Below are 17,369 nucleotides of genomic sequence, written 5' to 3' on the forward strand. Positions count from 1 at the left end.
TCATCACATCGTCAAAATGTCTCAAAGCTCTTGACAGCATTTTACCGTAAGGTGCAGCAACTGTGTATGTTGTAGGCAAACTCGGCGGCCAATTTGCCAACGTCCCACAAACTGGCGTGAAACAAGAGACACTTACACTGCAAGAAAATGCAAGACACTAACCGCATTGTCTCCTGTTGTGTGAAGTTGGGAGCTCGCTCTTTACCAGATCCTCACTGCATAATCCAGTGTCCAGGGATGTGTCCCAACTGGGCTGCTGAGCTTCGATGTATCTGTGATCTTTAAGCAAGCTTAAGAGTTGGGACGGGGCGAGTGTTGTGGGAAAGCTGCAGCTCTTTGAGATGAATCTAAATGATTGCTTGAAGTAACTCGTTGAGTTAGTGATAAGCATTTATAGGCGTGTGACACATGGCTATAAGGTCTCATCGTGTTTCCTGTGTGACGTGCTCTGTCTTGCTTCACTGCTACAACCCCTTTCTTCTTTGTTACTCAATAGCTCGCCCGGCCTGCAATGGAACAAACCTTTTTGTTTACATGCTTACTGAGTCTCTGCCGTCAGATGGAGAGTGGGGTAACATGTGCTCGGAGAGCTCCAGTGAGTCAAACTCCTGGCCGTTAACCCTTCGCTACCCGCACCTCTGTGTGCAGCACAAAACCTGATCCAGGTTAATAATAATAATCCTTGCATTTGATACAGCACCTTATCACATTGTTGAGACTTCTCAGAGCGCTTCACATAATACTGTATTCTGTAAAATGGATTGACGGTATTTTTCTGGACGAAACGCGGCAGCCAATTGAGCACAGCAACGTTCCACGTGGACGTCCCACAGTCATAGATCGAGCGAGTAACCATTTTTTTTTGCAGGAGGATTTATTACCATTGGTAAGCGATCCACCAATCGTCTAACAACCGGGTTCCTACTTACTGCTACGTAAACCGAGGCGTGTGGAGTAAGGAAACCTGCCTAAAGTTTTGCCCTGACCTGCCCGGGAATCGAACCTGGGCCCTCTTGCTTGCGAGGTGAGCAGGTTAACCAGTTCGCTGCTGGACTCTTAAATTCCACAGGAACCGGACTACCGAGACTGATACAGAGGATTGACTCAATTCCCACAATATTCCGTAGCTGGGAACATCACCCTGGAGCCAGTTCATCTCCAAGGAAAACCTCATCGACTCCTGCCCCCCCCCACCCACCTTGCTCACCTACCCAGTGGAACAGTCACGGGGCTTGTCGACGTCCAAAGCCTCATAAGGAAACCCCAAGGGCAGAAGAGGGTGTTGAAGGGGGAGCAACAGAGGGGGAAGGTGTGAAAATTACAAAGGACAAAGCAATTTGGCCTTAAACGTGACACCAGCAGAGGACGCACATCACAAGGATTGTTAAACCACAGTATGAGCTGGGGGTGGGGGCGAGGGGGAAGGGTGATGTGGGGAGAAGGTGAGAGTTATACTCTGGTCAAACTAATCCCTTCAAGCTTTCACTTTCTTCCGTCATCTCAGAATAATAATCCTTGCATTTTATATCGCGCCTTATCACATCTTCAAGATGTCTCAAAGCGCTTCACAGAATATACTGTAAAACTGCATTGACTGTATATTCTGTGGGCGAAACGCGGCAGCCAATTGCACACAGGAGTGTCCCACAAACAGTCGGGGAATGAGTAACTACATTTTTTTTGAAAGGATTATTACCCCCGGAAAAACGATCCACCAATTGACTAGCAACCAGGTTCCTACTTACTGCTAAGTAAACAGAGGTGTGTGGAATAAGGAAATTTACCCAACGTTTCGCCCTGCCCGGGAATCGAACCCGGGTCCTCTCACTTGCGAGGCATGAACAGTAAGTACCTTACACTTGATATTTTACTGAACTTTTAAGATCATTTTTCTAATATCAGAGATTGGTGCAGTATTTCGCGACACAAAAGCACAAGACTGATCTCATCCCCCCAGAACACCCAACTCTCCTCCTCATCAAAGCATTGAGCTGCTTTTTAAATGAGTCCCAGAGTCCTGGCCTCAACCAACCTTCCTGGTGACCTCGTTCAGTGAATTGCGATTGGTATCACTTCATTTTTGTTTAACAACCACGGAAAAATAAAACATCTTTCCAAATGGGACAGAGATTAAGGATGTACCAAAGTTCTGCACAATCTTACTAATAATAATCCTGGCATCTGATATAACACTTTATGACATAATTCTCAAAGCACTTCACAGAATATATTGTAAAATGCATTGTTTATTTGACTGTATATTTATATATTTGACTGGATATTGACTGTAGGTGAAACACGGCAGCCAATTGAGCACAGCAACATCCCACAAACAGTCGTGGATTGAGTGACCAATTTTATTTGGGCGGAAAGGATTATTATCCCTGGAAAGCGATCCGCCAATCGACTAACCACCGGGTTCCTACTTACTGCCAGGTAAACAGGCGTGTGGAATAAGGAAACTTGCCCAAAGTTTTGCATCGCCCAGAAATCGACCAAACAATTATTGTTAAAACAAAAACAGGAGTCGCTGGGAACACTCAGCAGGTCAGGCAGCATCTATGGAGAAAGGAAAGTGAGTCAAGGTTTCGGGTCCACGTCCCTTCGTCAGAACATGACCTTTCGTTCTGACGAAGGGTCATGGACCCGAAACGTTGACTCGCTTTCCTCTCGCTGTAGATGCTGCCTGAGCTGCTGAGTGTTTCCAGCGACTTCTACGTTTAGTTTCAGATTTCCAGCATCTGCAGTATTTTGCGTCTAATTATTATTACTGCTTTATTTTAAGAGATTATTACCCATGGAAAGCGATCTGCCAAACGACCAGTTGATCGTAATCTTTGGAGAAGGGCAATCTGATAGACAAAGACAGAGTGGAATGGAACGAAACAGCAGCTCTAACCTCAGACCCACACTCAATCCTCAGCACCAGTCTGCTCACGTCACCGCTTGCTAGTAATATATAACAGCTCACCACCAAACCTACCCTCCACTAAAAACAAAAAACACCAATGAGAGTGCGGTAACATCATGCAAAAAAAAACAACCGACCTCGGAGGCTGGTCAGTCTCTTGTGCCTGTGAAGGGGGGAGCGGGGTGGTGGGGAGGAATGATGTGGGGTTGGGGGAAGACATCAGCATCTTTTTATTCCCTTGATGACCATGTCATAACACAGCAAAACATAAACAACAAAGTGTGACGGTGTTAGTGAGACCAACTCATTTAAACCCTCACATGACAAGCAGAAATGTATCATACCCCAGCGAGACATATAGACAGAGACACACAGACACTTGTCTGTGCATCGCTGGTCAATGCCTCACACTTTCCTCTCTGCTTTTGAAGCAAGAAACACAATGTCCTCAATGATCTCACCCCGACTAGCAGGTCAATCATCTGTTTCAACGAGACACATAACAGATGAACCATGTCTAGGGCACCATCAAGATTGGCAGAGAGGGGGGAAGAGATAACCTGAGCAGCGGGTAATTGATAAGTAGCTTGTTTGGGAGAGGAGTGGGTGGGGGGGTTTAGTAGCCTGCAGGAGGAAGGGAAATGCAAGGGACCAGTGATCCTCCATGGGTTTGAGATCCTGGAAAAGTGGTGCCTATTGCCTTACTGTGAGCTGAGTGGTGGGAGTGTGAGCTGAATGGCCTCCTTGTATTGGGGAAGAGACGAGCTCTGTGCAGTTCATCCGGCCGCTGGCAACGTTAAGGACATTGCAGCCAGCAACACCTTGGACCAGGAGGGTCTCCTTTGGAGGTTTAAGACTTGACGGATGTTTCCTCGCCTCTGTTTCCGTCTCCATCTCACTTACAGAGCACACAGTCATTACACTTCATAGTAAATCCTGCGAAGCGCTTTGAGATGCCCTCCCGGTATGAAAGATGCCGGGTCAAATCTTGTCTGCTTTCGTCCCATGATCTATTTCAAAAGATATTTACCTAGATGGTTCCCGTTTATATTACATAATTATGTACAAATAGCAAAACCTGTGTGACACATCCAGACTCTCTACCCCCTCCACCCCTAGAAATCTCATGCGCAATCTCGCATGTTGTAATTGTTTCAGGTTTTAAGATGGAAAAGCGACAGAGTTAGTAAGAGCGCTTGTCATCCCTTACTCTTGACTTTATTTCTGTCTCACACACCACTGGAAACTCATGTTCTCTCAGTCACTGAATCACAATCAGAATTGGTGGAAAATGTTAACAAGCTTAATGCAGAGAAGGGAGTGAGAGATAGTGTGCAGAGAGAGCGTGAGAATGAGACAGAGCGCAGAGAGAGAATGCAAAGAGGGCAAATGTAGAGAGGGAGAGCACGCAGCGAGCGAGAGAGAGTGCAGCGAGTGAGAGCATGTAAAGAGCGAGGGCAGAGAGAGATGGCGAGAGAGAGACTGTGCAGAGAGACAGGGAGAGAGGTCTGAGAGAGAGAGTTTAAGTGCTTTGGTATAGCGCTTTATCATGTCGGAAGGATGTCTCAAAGCGCTTCACAGGATTTTACTTGAAATGGAGTGACAGGTGAACGTGGCAGCTCAATTGCGCACAGCGATGTCCCGCAAACAGCCATGAAAAGAGTAACCAATTTTTTTTTATTTGGGGGATATAGAGTGTGGCCGGGATTAAAAAGATGGTTACGTCATGATTGGCGTGTCAGGGTTTGATGGCGTGTTAGTAAGTGGCCTGTTGTAAGTGGAATGTCCGTGTGTTGCTGTATGGTGAATCTGTGAGGCCTGAGAGACGTGTATACGATGCTTGACTGACCCTCAAACTGCTTCAGCGGTGGAAACGGAGCGACATACTTGATTGATTCATTACTTGATTAAGGGCCTCCTCCACCCACACGCCCGTCAGCTGTGGATGACTTAAGAGGCAATTCTTTCCAACTAACCCAGCGCTTTGCATTTCAAGCGGCGCAGCTTGTCTCAAGGGAAGTGGGTGCCAGAGAGCAGGAGTGCGTGAGGAGACATCTGAGCACGAGACGGGGGACGTGGCAATGACGAGGTTTACTGTCTGAAAATAACAGGTCAGCACAAAGCTCACACACTGAGGCAATTTGCATGGATTTTCTCTATAGGTATCTGTGTCAATCACCCCTCAGGTAACCACGCCCCTCCAGGTAACCCTGCCCCTCCAGGTGACCCCCTCCCCTCTCCAGGTAACCCCACCCTCCAGGTAAACCCCCTCCCCAGGTGACCCCGCCCCTCCAAGTAAGCCCCCCTCCCTCTCCAGGTAACCCCGCCCCTCCAATACCAATCACTAAACACGACAGTGTAGACCCTCTATAGCTGGGGCGGGGAGGGGGCTATAAAAATGCCACAGTCTTGCGTCAGAGCACTCGCGAGAAGAAATCTTGTCAGTGAGTTTTTTCCCACATGTTTTTTTTCTCAAATCTTTTATTTTTTTTAAACTAGCGCTTCAACCACGAGGGTGGGGGTGGAGTCAGGGAGGAGTGGGATGAGGTGGGAGGGGGGGGTTGGTTGGCGTGGGTCTGCGGAGAACAAGACAAGCCTGATGAGGGATGAACAGGTACCAATCACGCTAAGGCGGGACTTGGAGTTGTTGGATTCAGGATACAGGAGCCACTAACATCGTGTGAGAAAGTTCCAAAAAAATTTAACAGAGAAACAGTGAGATTTCAGGTTGGAATTAGACTTAAACTTGGCATTTAAAAGGGGCACCTTCATCATCGTGAATCATCATCAACCTCTTCCTCCTCATCATCACCTTACTTTGGGAGGGAGGGAGGGAGGGAGGAGAGGGGCAAAGGTAAAGCGATTAATGGAAAACTTTAACAACAACTTGAGCCATTAACAACAGAAGCTTCCGAACTTTTGAGATGATCTGAAAACTTGTCTCTATATTCGTAGCCGCCCAGAATTCAGCCGTTCTCAGTTGCAGGTTTAGACACAGACCTCCCTCACTCTTTACCATCCACCAAAAACCAATTGGTCATTGAGCCAATTTAATGGTCCAGACCTGATGTTGAGAACACCCACTGCAATCACAGGAGGTGGTTGGGGTGGGGGGGGGGGGAGAGAGAGGGAATGGGGGAATGAAGGGGGGACGAAAAGGTGCAATGACCTTTGAAAGAAAAAGTTGGAATGAAAATAACTTAGTGTGGATCAAGTAAAACAAACAAAGGAGAGACTGGCATCTCTCTAGCGATTTTACAATATCTCGTTAAATGAAAGGAAATAATAATAAGCCTTGCATTTGTTACAGAAATCCGCCATTCTGGGGGGGGGGGGGCTGGGAGGGCAGGCGGAACAGTGAGTGAGTGACTTCCAAGTCCACCATTCTGTAGAAGTAAAAACACTTGTGCATACACACACGCACACACACAGACACACACACAAATCAACAAAATAAAAAGCATCAACTAGCTTTACAGAGGCCTAGCCAGGGATGGGGTGGGGGTGGCGGAAGTGGGTGGGGGGTTGTAACAGGTGGAGGCATGCGGGAGTGAGACATTAAACCAGGAGACTGCATTTCCTGGGCCCTGGTTCACATTTTTTTCAGAATTCTCTCCAAATAACGAAAAAAGTAAAACAAACGCCGAAACAAATCGCGGCACGTAACCCTGCCTTGGCGCGGTGGTGGGCCCCACCGGCTGGCCGGCCGGCCGTCTATCTGGCTTCTAACAGGAGACCTCCATGGTTTGCGGGGCTGTGTCCCCGATGGGCGGGTGGACCGCGTGCTGCTGACTCCGAGCCCCCTCTCCTGAGCCCACGCTGGAGGTGGAGGTGGTGCGGGAGCGATTTAGCCGGGTCATGGTGACGGTCGGCACTGTGGTGGGTGTGAGAGAGAGAGAGAGAGAGAGAGAAAAAGAAAGAGGGGTGGGGGGGAAAGAACACACATTTGATGTTAAGTCAATAAAAAAAAATCAACCTACAACGGGGGCTGGTTGCTCCTGCCTCTCACACCCCGTGGGCTGTGTTTCTGGGGAGACTTGCTGGTGACTAGCTTTACTAAGTACAACCATTTTGTCACAACTTGTCCAAGTCTTGCACTACTCCCAAGAATGCGGTTCCCACCTACACACGGAAATTCGAGACATAAGATTGTCGGAATGGAATCCACTCTCTCTCTCTCTGTCTCCCTAGAGGGACGCACTCTGCTTACCCAATTCTGGAAAGCATTAGGGCGCAGGTTGGCGAGGGCCAAGGCAAAGTTTGGAGGTCGGGTGTTGGGAGAGCTCAGAGTGTGCGTTGGGGTAACTGCTGGCGTCTAACCAGCTAAAACAGCCGTAGCTTGTCATTGAGAGCACTGTCTGTTAAGCAGAAACGCTGCTTATTGAGATAGGACCACCTGACCGTTAGGGCTTTGGTTTGCAGGGTTAACAGGAACCGAGTGGGAAGAGTCCTCGCTCCTAGTAACTGGTCTAATGAGGATAGATAAGAAGTCAGTTGAGGGATTCAAGAGAGAGAGAGATATGGAGGGGTGGCTGGGAAGTAAAGGGATATTAAGGGTTCTGAGAGGAGGGTGTTTGTTGTAGGCAGACAGTGGATGGTTCTCTGGCTGTCAATTCTTCGTCTCGGGCGCTGTTTGCACACGGGAATAATCCATGTGGATAATCCACGATGGTCTCTCTCCCCCTCCTCCCCCCCCCTCCCCACCCCACCTCTCCCCCTCTCCCCTCACATCTAATTTCCAAATGCTGTCCCCCCAGAAACATCCAAGCGAAGGAGCCACGAAGAAATCCGGTGGGAACAGGTCCCAATTCCTGTCGAACACTGGCACCCCCCCCGACTCCCCTCCCCCCCTCACGCACGTGCATCCCCAAACACCACGCCACCCCCCAACCCCCCCACCCCATATCACGCGCACGCCATTCTCCAGCCGTTGCCATGGAGACATTGCCATGATGCACCGAGCCAGCAAAGCATGTTGTCTTGGAATGAAAGGAGAGGGGTGGGGGGGGGGGGGGGCGGAGTGGGGGGGGGGTGGGGAATGGGGGAGAGGGGGTTTGGACAGACAACAAAACATATCTTGTTTGGCACAAAGGGAAAGGGAAGGTAGGAGGGAAGGAAGACAACAAGACATTGTTTGTCTCGGTGTTAAATTTGCTACGGTAAAGCCAAGCTAAAGCAGAACATTAATGAGGAGAACCTGGTAACACGGATAGGGGGTGGGGGTGGGGCTGGGGGAACACGCCAAAGCCCAGAAGCATGATGGAAGCAGCGAAGCCATGATGGGAAGCCGTGATGCCAAAGCGTGACAGGCATGGCGAAACATGACGGGAACACGGAACGCACATACAGCTACCTGTTTCATTGTGCAGGTGGCTGAGCTGCACATAGGGGACTGTAAGCAGGGAGTGGGGGGGAGGGGGGAGGAGTGTGAGGGAGGGGGGGAGGTGGGGGAGGGAGGGGGGCACACAGAAAGAGAACCAGTCAGATTATTATTGTCGTAGACAAGTACAGTTGTAGGTCACACAGACAGACCGACAAGACAGACGCCCTCTCACAAGTGTCCGCCTCCAACCAACTCAGCGACGATATCGATTACATATCAATAAATAAACAGCAGTTTGCACCGTGTAAGTGGGAGCATGAAGGTCAGAACACACATGGGGGGGGGGTGGGGGGGGGGCGGAGAGGCAGGGAGGTGGAGGAGGGGGTTAAATAGAGGGTTAGAAAGCAAGCACAGCCCTCACTTGCTTTTCAAAGCGCCCTCCAATAACACTCACATTTTAAGACAAAGTGAGAAACTGGGCTCCCGAAGCTCGAGATTAGATTTTCTGTCTGGATTTCTCTCCCTCACCCCACCCTAGGTTAGGTTTATGGAGCGTTTAGTCCACTCAGAGGCAGGTCAGGGGGTTAAAAACAACAACACTCTTTGCGCTTTTGATTCAGGATGCTGGTCACGCACACAGAGGAACATAGAAACGGGAGGAGGCCATTCAGCCCCCTCAAGCCTGTTCTGAAATTCTATAAGATCATGGCTGATCTGTACCTCAACTCCACACACAACACACACACACACATATATATATATATCTATATAGTCTATATAGATATACAGAGAGACTAACCACACAATAGAAGTCAAATAGAGAACGCAGGACAGTGCACACTTTAGAATTCAAGAACACACTCCACTCCACACACGTTGTTTAGAGAATGGTAATTTAGCCAGTAATCTACTTTTAAACACTTCAGAACTCTTTCCTTGCACCCCGATCGCATTAGAAAGACGTTTTGTTTCTGGCCTACAAGACAAATGGTTTCATTTCTAACCTACTGTATTTTGCGAAGCTCTTCCGAGACAGATATCTGTTCTATGGCAGACACACAGCATGGAGCACATCGACCCCCAACACCTTCCTCGCCTCCCCCCCACACACGCACACACACACACACGCACAGACCCCCATCAGCACCCGCAGGAACAGTTAGTCCTTCCTCACTCACCGCCCTTCAACACAACTGTGCTCATGGAGTCTGAACCCGTGGTTTGTAATCAAAGTAATAATAATAATCCTTGCATTTGATGTAGCGCCGCATCACGTCATTGAGATGTCTCAAAGCGCTTTGCAGAATATACTGTAAAGGGAATTTATCGTGTATTTTGTGGGCGAAACGCGGCAGCCAATTGCGCTCAGCAGTGTATCAGCCAAGGAGCGGAGGAGTGAGCTCCTTGAGCTGAACGCCCACTCTCCCTCTCTCCCTCGTTCTCATCTCCCGTTCCCGTGCCCAAATATTTTCAACCCGGGGCGCATTGTAGCTCGACATTTCCAAAACATAATCCGCCAATACTTAGATTAAAGACTCCAGGTTCAGACTCCGTCTCTCTGCGAGCAGCGTGTTCGTGACACGCGGAATGGAAAAGGGGTGGGTTGGCAAAGGGGGTGGGTGGGCAGGCGGGGAAGGGGGGAGGGGAAGGGGGAGAAAAAGATCAAGTGTGGTGAAAGGAGTGAGTGAAGTCGGTCAAAAGATCACCACAAAACACACAAATCCGCAGCAGGACCGAAAGAGGACCAACAATTTGCTGACGGTTCACTTGGGCTTCGTCAGGTGAGGCAGCGGACGGCAGAGCCTGGTGGTGGGGGGGGTGGGGGGTCGGAGGAGAGATGGGAGCGTGTGTGTGTTTGTGGGGAGTGGGGGTGGCGGAGGGGGTCGCACTCACATCCCAGTACATGCTCCAGGCTCCAGGTACAAGTGCCCAACCTTGCCAGACTGTCAGCAAACAGGACTCACCGTATCCCTTTCTCCTGGTGCAGGCTCCTATTCTAGTGGAAAGGCTAGGACTGCGACATGCAATACTGCGAGCTGGTATTAGTCGGTGTTAGTGAGTGAGGGGGAAGTAGGGGGGTTGCCCTTTACTGCCCATCGCTCCAATCTCAAGTCTCCAGCGGCTCAGGAAACAAAATATATCATATTTTTCGGGGGTTTTTTTGCGCGTGAAAAAAAAAATCACCACAGCTCGGTGCTGTGATGGGAGGGTGATAAATAATAATAATATTAACAATAATAATCCTTGTGTTTAATATTGTGCTTCATTGCGACATCTCATTGCGCTTCACAGGATATACTGTAAAGTGGGGTGACTGTATTTTGTGGGTGAAATGCGGCAGCCAATTGCACACAGCCAGTGTCTCACAAACAGTCATGGATTGAGTGACCACATTTTTCTTTTTTTTTGGGGGGTGGGGGAGGGATTATTACCCCTGGAAAGCGATCCGCCAATCGACTAACAACTGGGTTCCTACTTACTACTTTGGCAAACAGGTGTGTGAAGTAAGAAAACTTGCCTAAGGTTTTGCCCTGCCCGGGAATCGAACCCAAGTCCTCTCGCTTGTGAGGTGAGCGCTCCAACCGCTATGCTACAGGACTCTATGAGCAATGAGCTCGCTCAGAGACTTGGACCGGCAGATACTTGAGATTTTGGAGACAAATTTATTCCCCTCCCACTCCCCCTCCCAAAGGAAATTGGTTTTGCCTGAAAGGAGCTTTGCTTCATGTGAAAGCCAAAGCCGAGGTTGGTTTGTTTCCCGATCAACAGCAGTATTGCATTGAGTTCTCCCAGAGAGTGTAGCTCTAGCGCATGCAGTTTTCATTCCATCGCATTAAAATACAGTACTTACAATGGGCGTGAAACACTGGAAATAAGACGTTAGAGCAATTAGTTTTACACCTTAACCCTTAATGCTGTTAGTCAGACACACAGACACACACTGGGCACTGCTACACAGCATTGCATTGACACCATACCAGGCGTAATTTAATTTGAGGCAAGTTTTCACATCTTCACCCTAAAAGTCATTGTCTTGGGATTCATCCCTTTTCTATCGCCCTCCCCCCCATTGAAAATAAACTGACTTGCATTAAAGGAATGGCCTGAAACATGAACAAGGTTAGCAGCAGTGAGACTGAGGTTAAAGGTTAAGGTTAGTTGGTTAATTGGATTAGTTAGCTTGTAAGGGCAGAATTGGGAGCATTGGCCTCCCCCTCCCCGAGGAATCTCAGCCCAATGCTGTCCTCGGCCCTGCTCGCTCCACTCGCCTTGCTGTAACATGCCGAATCCCCAGCTACACGTGGTTTGGGATATTACTCCGTAGAAATTCCAATGGAAGAGCCGATTCCTCAGAACAATATTGGAACAATATTCGAGTCTCCGCGAAAGGTTAAAACGCAGCTAGGAAAATGATCACCAAGCGTGGCGAGGACGTGTAACGGATTCGGAGATGTACTTACTGTAGCCCATGCCCTGCACAAAGTACTTGAAGGCTTCTGTCAGCTTGCCGGGCTGGGCATGAACACAAACACACCATTAGTCCACTCACCCCGCGTCGCATTACAAACAAACTTCCTCATACAAAAAAAATACGCAGCCACTGCACTTTACACCAATTCCTACGAAGCGCTTTGAGCCAATTCTACACAGCGGTGCCCCAGAAACACAGTCGTGGTTTGAGCGACCACACTTTTATTTTTGAGGGATTATTATCCCTGGAAAGCGATCCACCAATCGACTAACAACCGGGTTCCAACTTACTGCTGGGTAAACAGAGACTTGAGTGTGGAGTAAGGAAACTTGCCTAAGGTTTTGCCCCGAGCCGCCCGGGGAATCGAACCCAGGTCCTCTCTCTTGCGAGGCGAGTGCTCTAACCACTGAACTACGGGACTCCTCAGTCCACAGGCCTCTTTGACATCCCTCCGTGGCCCCTCCACTCACCTGAACAACCTGTGGTAGACCTCCGCAATCCGCCATCTGCCAATGAAAGAGAAGCAAAGGTTCATCGCTATCAGTGGAGCACCTGTCTCACTGCCGGGCCGGTGGGGGCTCCCAGCAAACCACAGCCTACAAGCAAAACACCCCAGGGGGCCACTGCGGGACCAGCTGTCACCAGGTCCTCCTTGTGGCCACAACTGATAATTACAACAGACGCTCGTGGCCTGGTTCAGAACCCGCCGGTAACAGTGCTAAATGGGACAAGTCCCCCTCCCCTCTACCCCACGCCCAGTGCACCCAGAGTGTAGTTTTCATTGTTAAAAATGTCCGCCTCAGCCAGTCAGACAGTCAATCAGTCAGTCACGCTACGCTGGGCTGTGACACACTGCTCTGTGGGACAGTCACACCTCAAAGAGTCAAAGCTACTGGTGACATGGTGGACTTCAGCCCAGTGCTGGAAACATTTTGATACGAGTCGAGTCAGGATGGTTTCTTTTGAGAGAACGGACAAGCAAAGCAAAGGAGAACGGGAGTCACGCTCCATGGGTGTTGTGGGAGGTAGGGAGGGTGGGGGTGTGTGGGTTGGGATTCTCACCTTCAGTAGTGTTGTTTTGGTGGGGTTTAATCTGGAATTGCATTCCACCTGGAGCCAAAGCGGGAACAGAGTGAGAATGTTAGTAATGAGCCAACAAGACTGATGTCCCTAAAGATCACACAGGAGCCGTGCAGAAAGCGTGGCGGAGATTTAGTTTGGAACCGGACAGAGGGAAGTGGCCTGGACGTGTGGTGAAGATGGTCACACGGCCTCACCCTACCTTACTCTCAGTGCCCACCGACACGACACTCTCCCTTTGCCCCGCTTCGTGTCCCCCATCCTGCCCCGCCCCGTCCGCCCCAACATCAGCGGGCAAGCTTTCAGCCATTCCTTTCCTGTCTCCATCCCAGATAATCCCTCCCACCCCAGTTTTAAAGCCCGCCTCAAGCCTTACCTTTATGGCTGTGCTTTTGGTCCTCACCCACCCCCCTCCCCTCCCCCTCCTCTTCAGCTCCCACCCACTCCTCCACCAACTCAGGGACCCAGTTTGAGACCCTGGACGTGAAAGGCTCTGCATAAATATAAAATGTGTTGTATTGTTCCCAGAAGCTGCTCTTGACTGAAGAACAAGCGTCCAAGGGCGAGCAGGTACCCAACGCAGAAAGAACCAAAAGCGAAAGGGTTTCTTGGTCTCTGTGTGACAGACTCTGTTGTCCCATTCACCACAGACGGGATAATGAGCAGGGCTCGATCTCAGTCGCTGTCACCTACCACAGCATCCACCGCCGGAGAGGTGTCCCCGACAACCAGCAAAGCAGGACACCTACAAACAGCGAAGAGGAAAGGCTATTATAATCACAATAATCCCTGTGTTTATTGACTAAAGAACAGGTATCCAGGGCGAGCAGGTTTGTTGTTGTCGTGTTTGATGCAGTACAAGGGTTTGGGGTGGGAGTTGGGGATAGGAGGGTGACCGAAGTCATGGTCAAACAGGAATGTCTTGAGACGGGCCCTGTGGTCGGGCAGGTAATAATAATGATAATAATCCTTGCATTTGATATAGCGCTTTTCACGTCGGGAGGACGTCCCAAAGCGCTTCACAGAACACACTATAAAGTGAATTGACTGTATATTTGTGGGCGAACGCGGCAGCCAATTGCGCACAGCAATGTCCCACAAACAGTCGTAGATTGAAAATGACCAATTTATTATTGTTTTTGGTTTTGGAGGGATTATTATTAGGCTCTGTGTGGAGTAAGGAAACTTGCCCAAGGTTTCGCCCTCTGCCTGGAATTGAACTCAGGTCTCTCACTTGCAAAGCGAGTGCTCTAACCACTGAGCTACAGGACTCCTTCAGGTAGAGGGCGGTGGACATAGAACAGGCCAATGCTTGCCGAGCGGGTAAAGCGTTTTAGGAGGGTCACAGAAATAAAGAAGGAGCAAGATCGAGAAAGGCTTTAAACATGAGAATGAGGATCTTGAACTCAATCCTTTGGGGGAACGGAGAGCCAGTGAAGTCGGGAGAAGCCGGGGGTGATGGGCTCACGGAGTTTAGTGCAGGATTTCCGAATAATTTGCAGCTTGTGGAGGGTAGAGTTGGGAGGTCCTGCGAGCAGAGACGTAATGGAAAGTGTGGACGTGGATCTTGGCGGCCTGAGGAGGGGAGGGATAGTGGCAGAGCCTTTGAACCTGCATTTTGTGCGTTAGAAGGTCACTCACTGGAGAGTTTGAACAACAGCTTCGTTGACTCCGAGGACAGGCCGTTCAATCTCCAGGTCTCTACGACTGTGTTGGGGGGGGGGGGAAGGGGAGAAAAACAAGAAGATGTTATAATGTCACCGTTACCCAGGCAACACAAGATACATCTACTGGGTGTTCACAAAGTCCTGTTACCATCCCCCCCAAACCCTACTGTTGTTTTTCTGACAATGAATTTGTATTTCCTGTTGCAGATGAGTCAAGTGTAACAATGTCTGATAACAGTAACTTCCTCCTCACTCCATACATGTTGTAGAAAATGTCGCAACCAAACATGGGACTGGATCATTATCTGCCATGAAAATGATGGCGATCACTTTCGTTTGCATGCACGCACACGCACACGCACACACACACACACACACTCACAGACACTGATCCTCTGGACATCTAAACACAGTTAAACACTTGTACTGAATACAATGAAGTACTCGTAAATACAATGATCATCATTCTTCCGATTGTTGGTCAGTGTAGAGAAAAAACAGGGAGGGGGCGGGTAACAGGACTTTGTGGATACCCTGTACACTTAGATCCCAGCAGCATATTGCAAAGATTACTTCCCATTATCTGGAATTTATTGATCTGGAAGTGAGGAGGAAGGACTTTAGGAAATGCAAAGCTCTAACCCACAATGTGATCTCCTCCTCGGGTTTGATCTATTGACTCTGTGGTGCGAGGAGGGCTAAATGCTGTCAGTAGCTGGGTTTGGAGGTTCCTCACCTGTTGTACGAGTTGACAAACAGATGAAGATTGTCTTGGTTGATGTCCTGAGAGATGTGGAGTCGGTAAGTTTGGATCAGCTCCATGTTGTTTTCCAGCTCGTCCTGCAGGGGGCAGCAGAGGGGGGTTTAACAAAAAATAATAATAATCCTTGCATTTTATATAACACCTTATCATGTCGTTGAGCCGTCTCAAAGCATTTCACAGTTTATAGTATCAAGTGAATTGACAGGGTGCTTTTGTGGGCGAAACGGGAAGCTGATTGTGGAGTTAGGAGACTTGGAGTACGGTTTTACCCCATCCAGGACCTCTTGCTTGCGAGAGCGAGTGGTTTAAATTGAATGGGGGGACGGGGCTGGTGGTGTTTAAGCAGGGAATTCCAAGCCTGGTACACAGAGTTAAACAAAACATAGGTTCAACTCACACTGCTGAAGTGATGGCCCAGGACAATATCCTCCAGGTTGGTTGTCCACCCAGACAGCTGGAAGAGAACGAGAGGCAAGAGATACCACCATTAGCAACAATAACAACAAAATTACACGTGTATAGTCACTTTTAGGTCGGGAGGACGTTTCAAGGCATTGGACAATCAATGTTTTGGACCAGAGCTGAGGGTTGGGATCGGGGAGGGTGGAGGGCGGGGGGCAAAGGAGGGTGACCGTAGGCACGGTCGAAGAGGAGGGTCTTGAGATGGGTCTTGAAGGAGGCAAGGGAGAGGGCGAGGCGGAGATACTGCGGAATAGAGTTCCACAGGGTGGGGGCAGAGTGGCTGAAGGCCCGCCAATGGTGGGCCAGGCGAGGCAGGGGACGTAAAGCAGGCTGGAACCCACTGGATGGAGGGAGCCTCCAGACAGTGGTCCTGGAGTCGAGGGTGGAGGCAGAGAGATAGAATTGGGTGTCATCTGCATACATGTGGAAGTTGACCCCATGTCTGTGGATGATGTCACCAAGAAGGAGCATATAGATATTAAAAAGGAGAGGGCCAAGGACAGAGCCCTGAGGGACACCTCTAGCCATTAGTGGCGACAAAATGGATACGGTGGGAGAGGTAGGATTTGAACCAGGCAAGGGTAGGTCTGTGACGATTGAGCTGACAGGAGAGGCAGTGGAGGAGGATAGAATGGTTGACAGTGTTGAAGGCAGCAGAGAGGTCGAGGAGGACAAGGAGGCAGAGAGAGCCCTGGTCGCAGATGTTCAGAATGTCGTTAGTGACTTTGAGCAGGACTGTTTCCATGCTGTGGGTGGCACAGAAGCCTAATTGGAGGGGATCAGAGAGGGATTGGTGGGAGAGGGAATGGCGGGAGAGGAAAGAGTGAAACTGGGACACAACGACTCATTCCAGAGCCTTGGAGAGTTGAGGTACAGATCAGGCATAATCTAATAGAATGGTGGAACAGGCTTGAGAGGCTGGACGGCCTCCTCCTGTTCCTATGGTGTGAGCACACAGTGTGATTCCAGTTGGGAAACATGTGGATCATTTCACCCATTACGTAATCCAACAACAATAATCAGTGGGACCTGAAATTCCTGAGCCGGTCATTGTGCTGAATGTCCGATAATGACCACAAGGGTTAATCTCCGCAGATTATAACTCGGAGGGGGTGGAGATTAATGACACTGAGCCGCTAATAGTGGATAAAACCAAAAAGAACATCCTTCTTTGTTATACATATATATATTTATATATGAAAATAAACGTTTGTTTAACAAGTGGGTAACTACATACATACTTTCGATGCTGCCCAGTCAATCCAGCCTTTAGCACACGGGTCAATGTTGATGAGGACCAGACCCTCAACGAGCCCTGGGTTGTTCAACTGCACAGAACAAAGTGGGGGTTAGTTTGAGACCAGCAAGTGAGTAGGAACCATGTGGAGACAGTTAAGAGGTGCTTCACGCTCTTTAGATCAGGTGGGGTGAAAGCGACAGAAATATTGCATAAATATTCTCTCCCCCCCAACTTCCAACCCCAATCCTGAGCTCAAACTCTCCCAGCAAACTTCTGCCCAGGAGGAGGGAACGACTTTTATTTGATTTTTCCAGTGCCTCGGGACATCCTCCCGACATGAAAGGCAATACACAAATGTAAGTTGTTGTTGTTGTTGATCATCACCTTAGGATTCGACATTCTGGCTATCTCGCCTTTATTATGATATTATTGTACTATTATCATTATTATC

General features: G+C 49.2%; 1 protein-coding gene across 9 annotated transcripts in view; it reads right to left on the minus strand.

Moving 5' to 3' along the window:
* Positions 1-17,369, minus strand: part of LOC103189914 (protein NDRG3) — a 37,890-nt gene that overhangs the window by 5,605 nt on the left and 14,916 nt on the right. For 3 of the 9 annotated variants that reach the window (XM_042341675.1, XM_042341677.1, XM_042341681.1), the window contains 11 exons: positions 16,920-17,006; positions 15,614-15,670; positions 15,190-15,293; positions 14,428-14,493; positions 13,480-13,531; positions 12,769-12,816; positions 12,177-12,212; positions 11,696-11,747; positions 11,086-11,100; positions 8,265-8,303; positions 6,232-6,785 (listed from right to left, as the gene is read on the minus strand). In XM_042341675.1, the coding sequence (XP_042197609.1) occupies positions 6,637-6,785; positions 8,265-8,303; positions 11,086-11,100; positions 11,696-11,747; positions 12,177-12,212; positions 12,769-12,816; positions 13,480-13,531; positions 14,428-14,493; positions 15,190-15,293; positions 15,614-15,670; positions 16,920-17,006 (705 nt within the window). In that variant the 3' untranslated portion in view covers positions 6,232-6,636. Of the gene's footprint in view, positions 1-6,231; positions 6,786-8,264; positions 8,304-11,085; positions 11,101-11,695; positions 11,748-12,176; positions 12,213-12,768; positions 12,817-13,479; positions 13,532-14,427; positions 14,494-15,189; positions 15,294-15,613; positions 15,671-16,919; positions 17,007-17,369 lie in introns of those variants that run through there. The other 6 variants (XM_042341676.1, XM_042341679.1, XM_042341680.1 and 3 more) reach the window with 4 other exon arrangements.

This window comes from Callorhinchus milii, unplaced genomic scaffold (genome assembly GCF_018977255.1).
Source record: "Callorhinchus milii isolate IMCB2004 unplaced genomic scaffold, IMCB_Cmil_1.0 Scaffold18, whole genome shotgun sequence".
NCBI classification, from domain to species: domain Eukaryota; kingdom Metazoa; phylum Chordata; class Chondrichthyes; order Chimaeriformes; family Callorhinchidae; genus Callorhinchus; species Callorhinchus milii.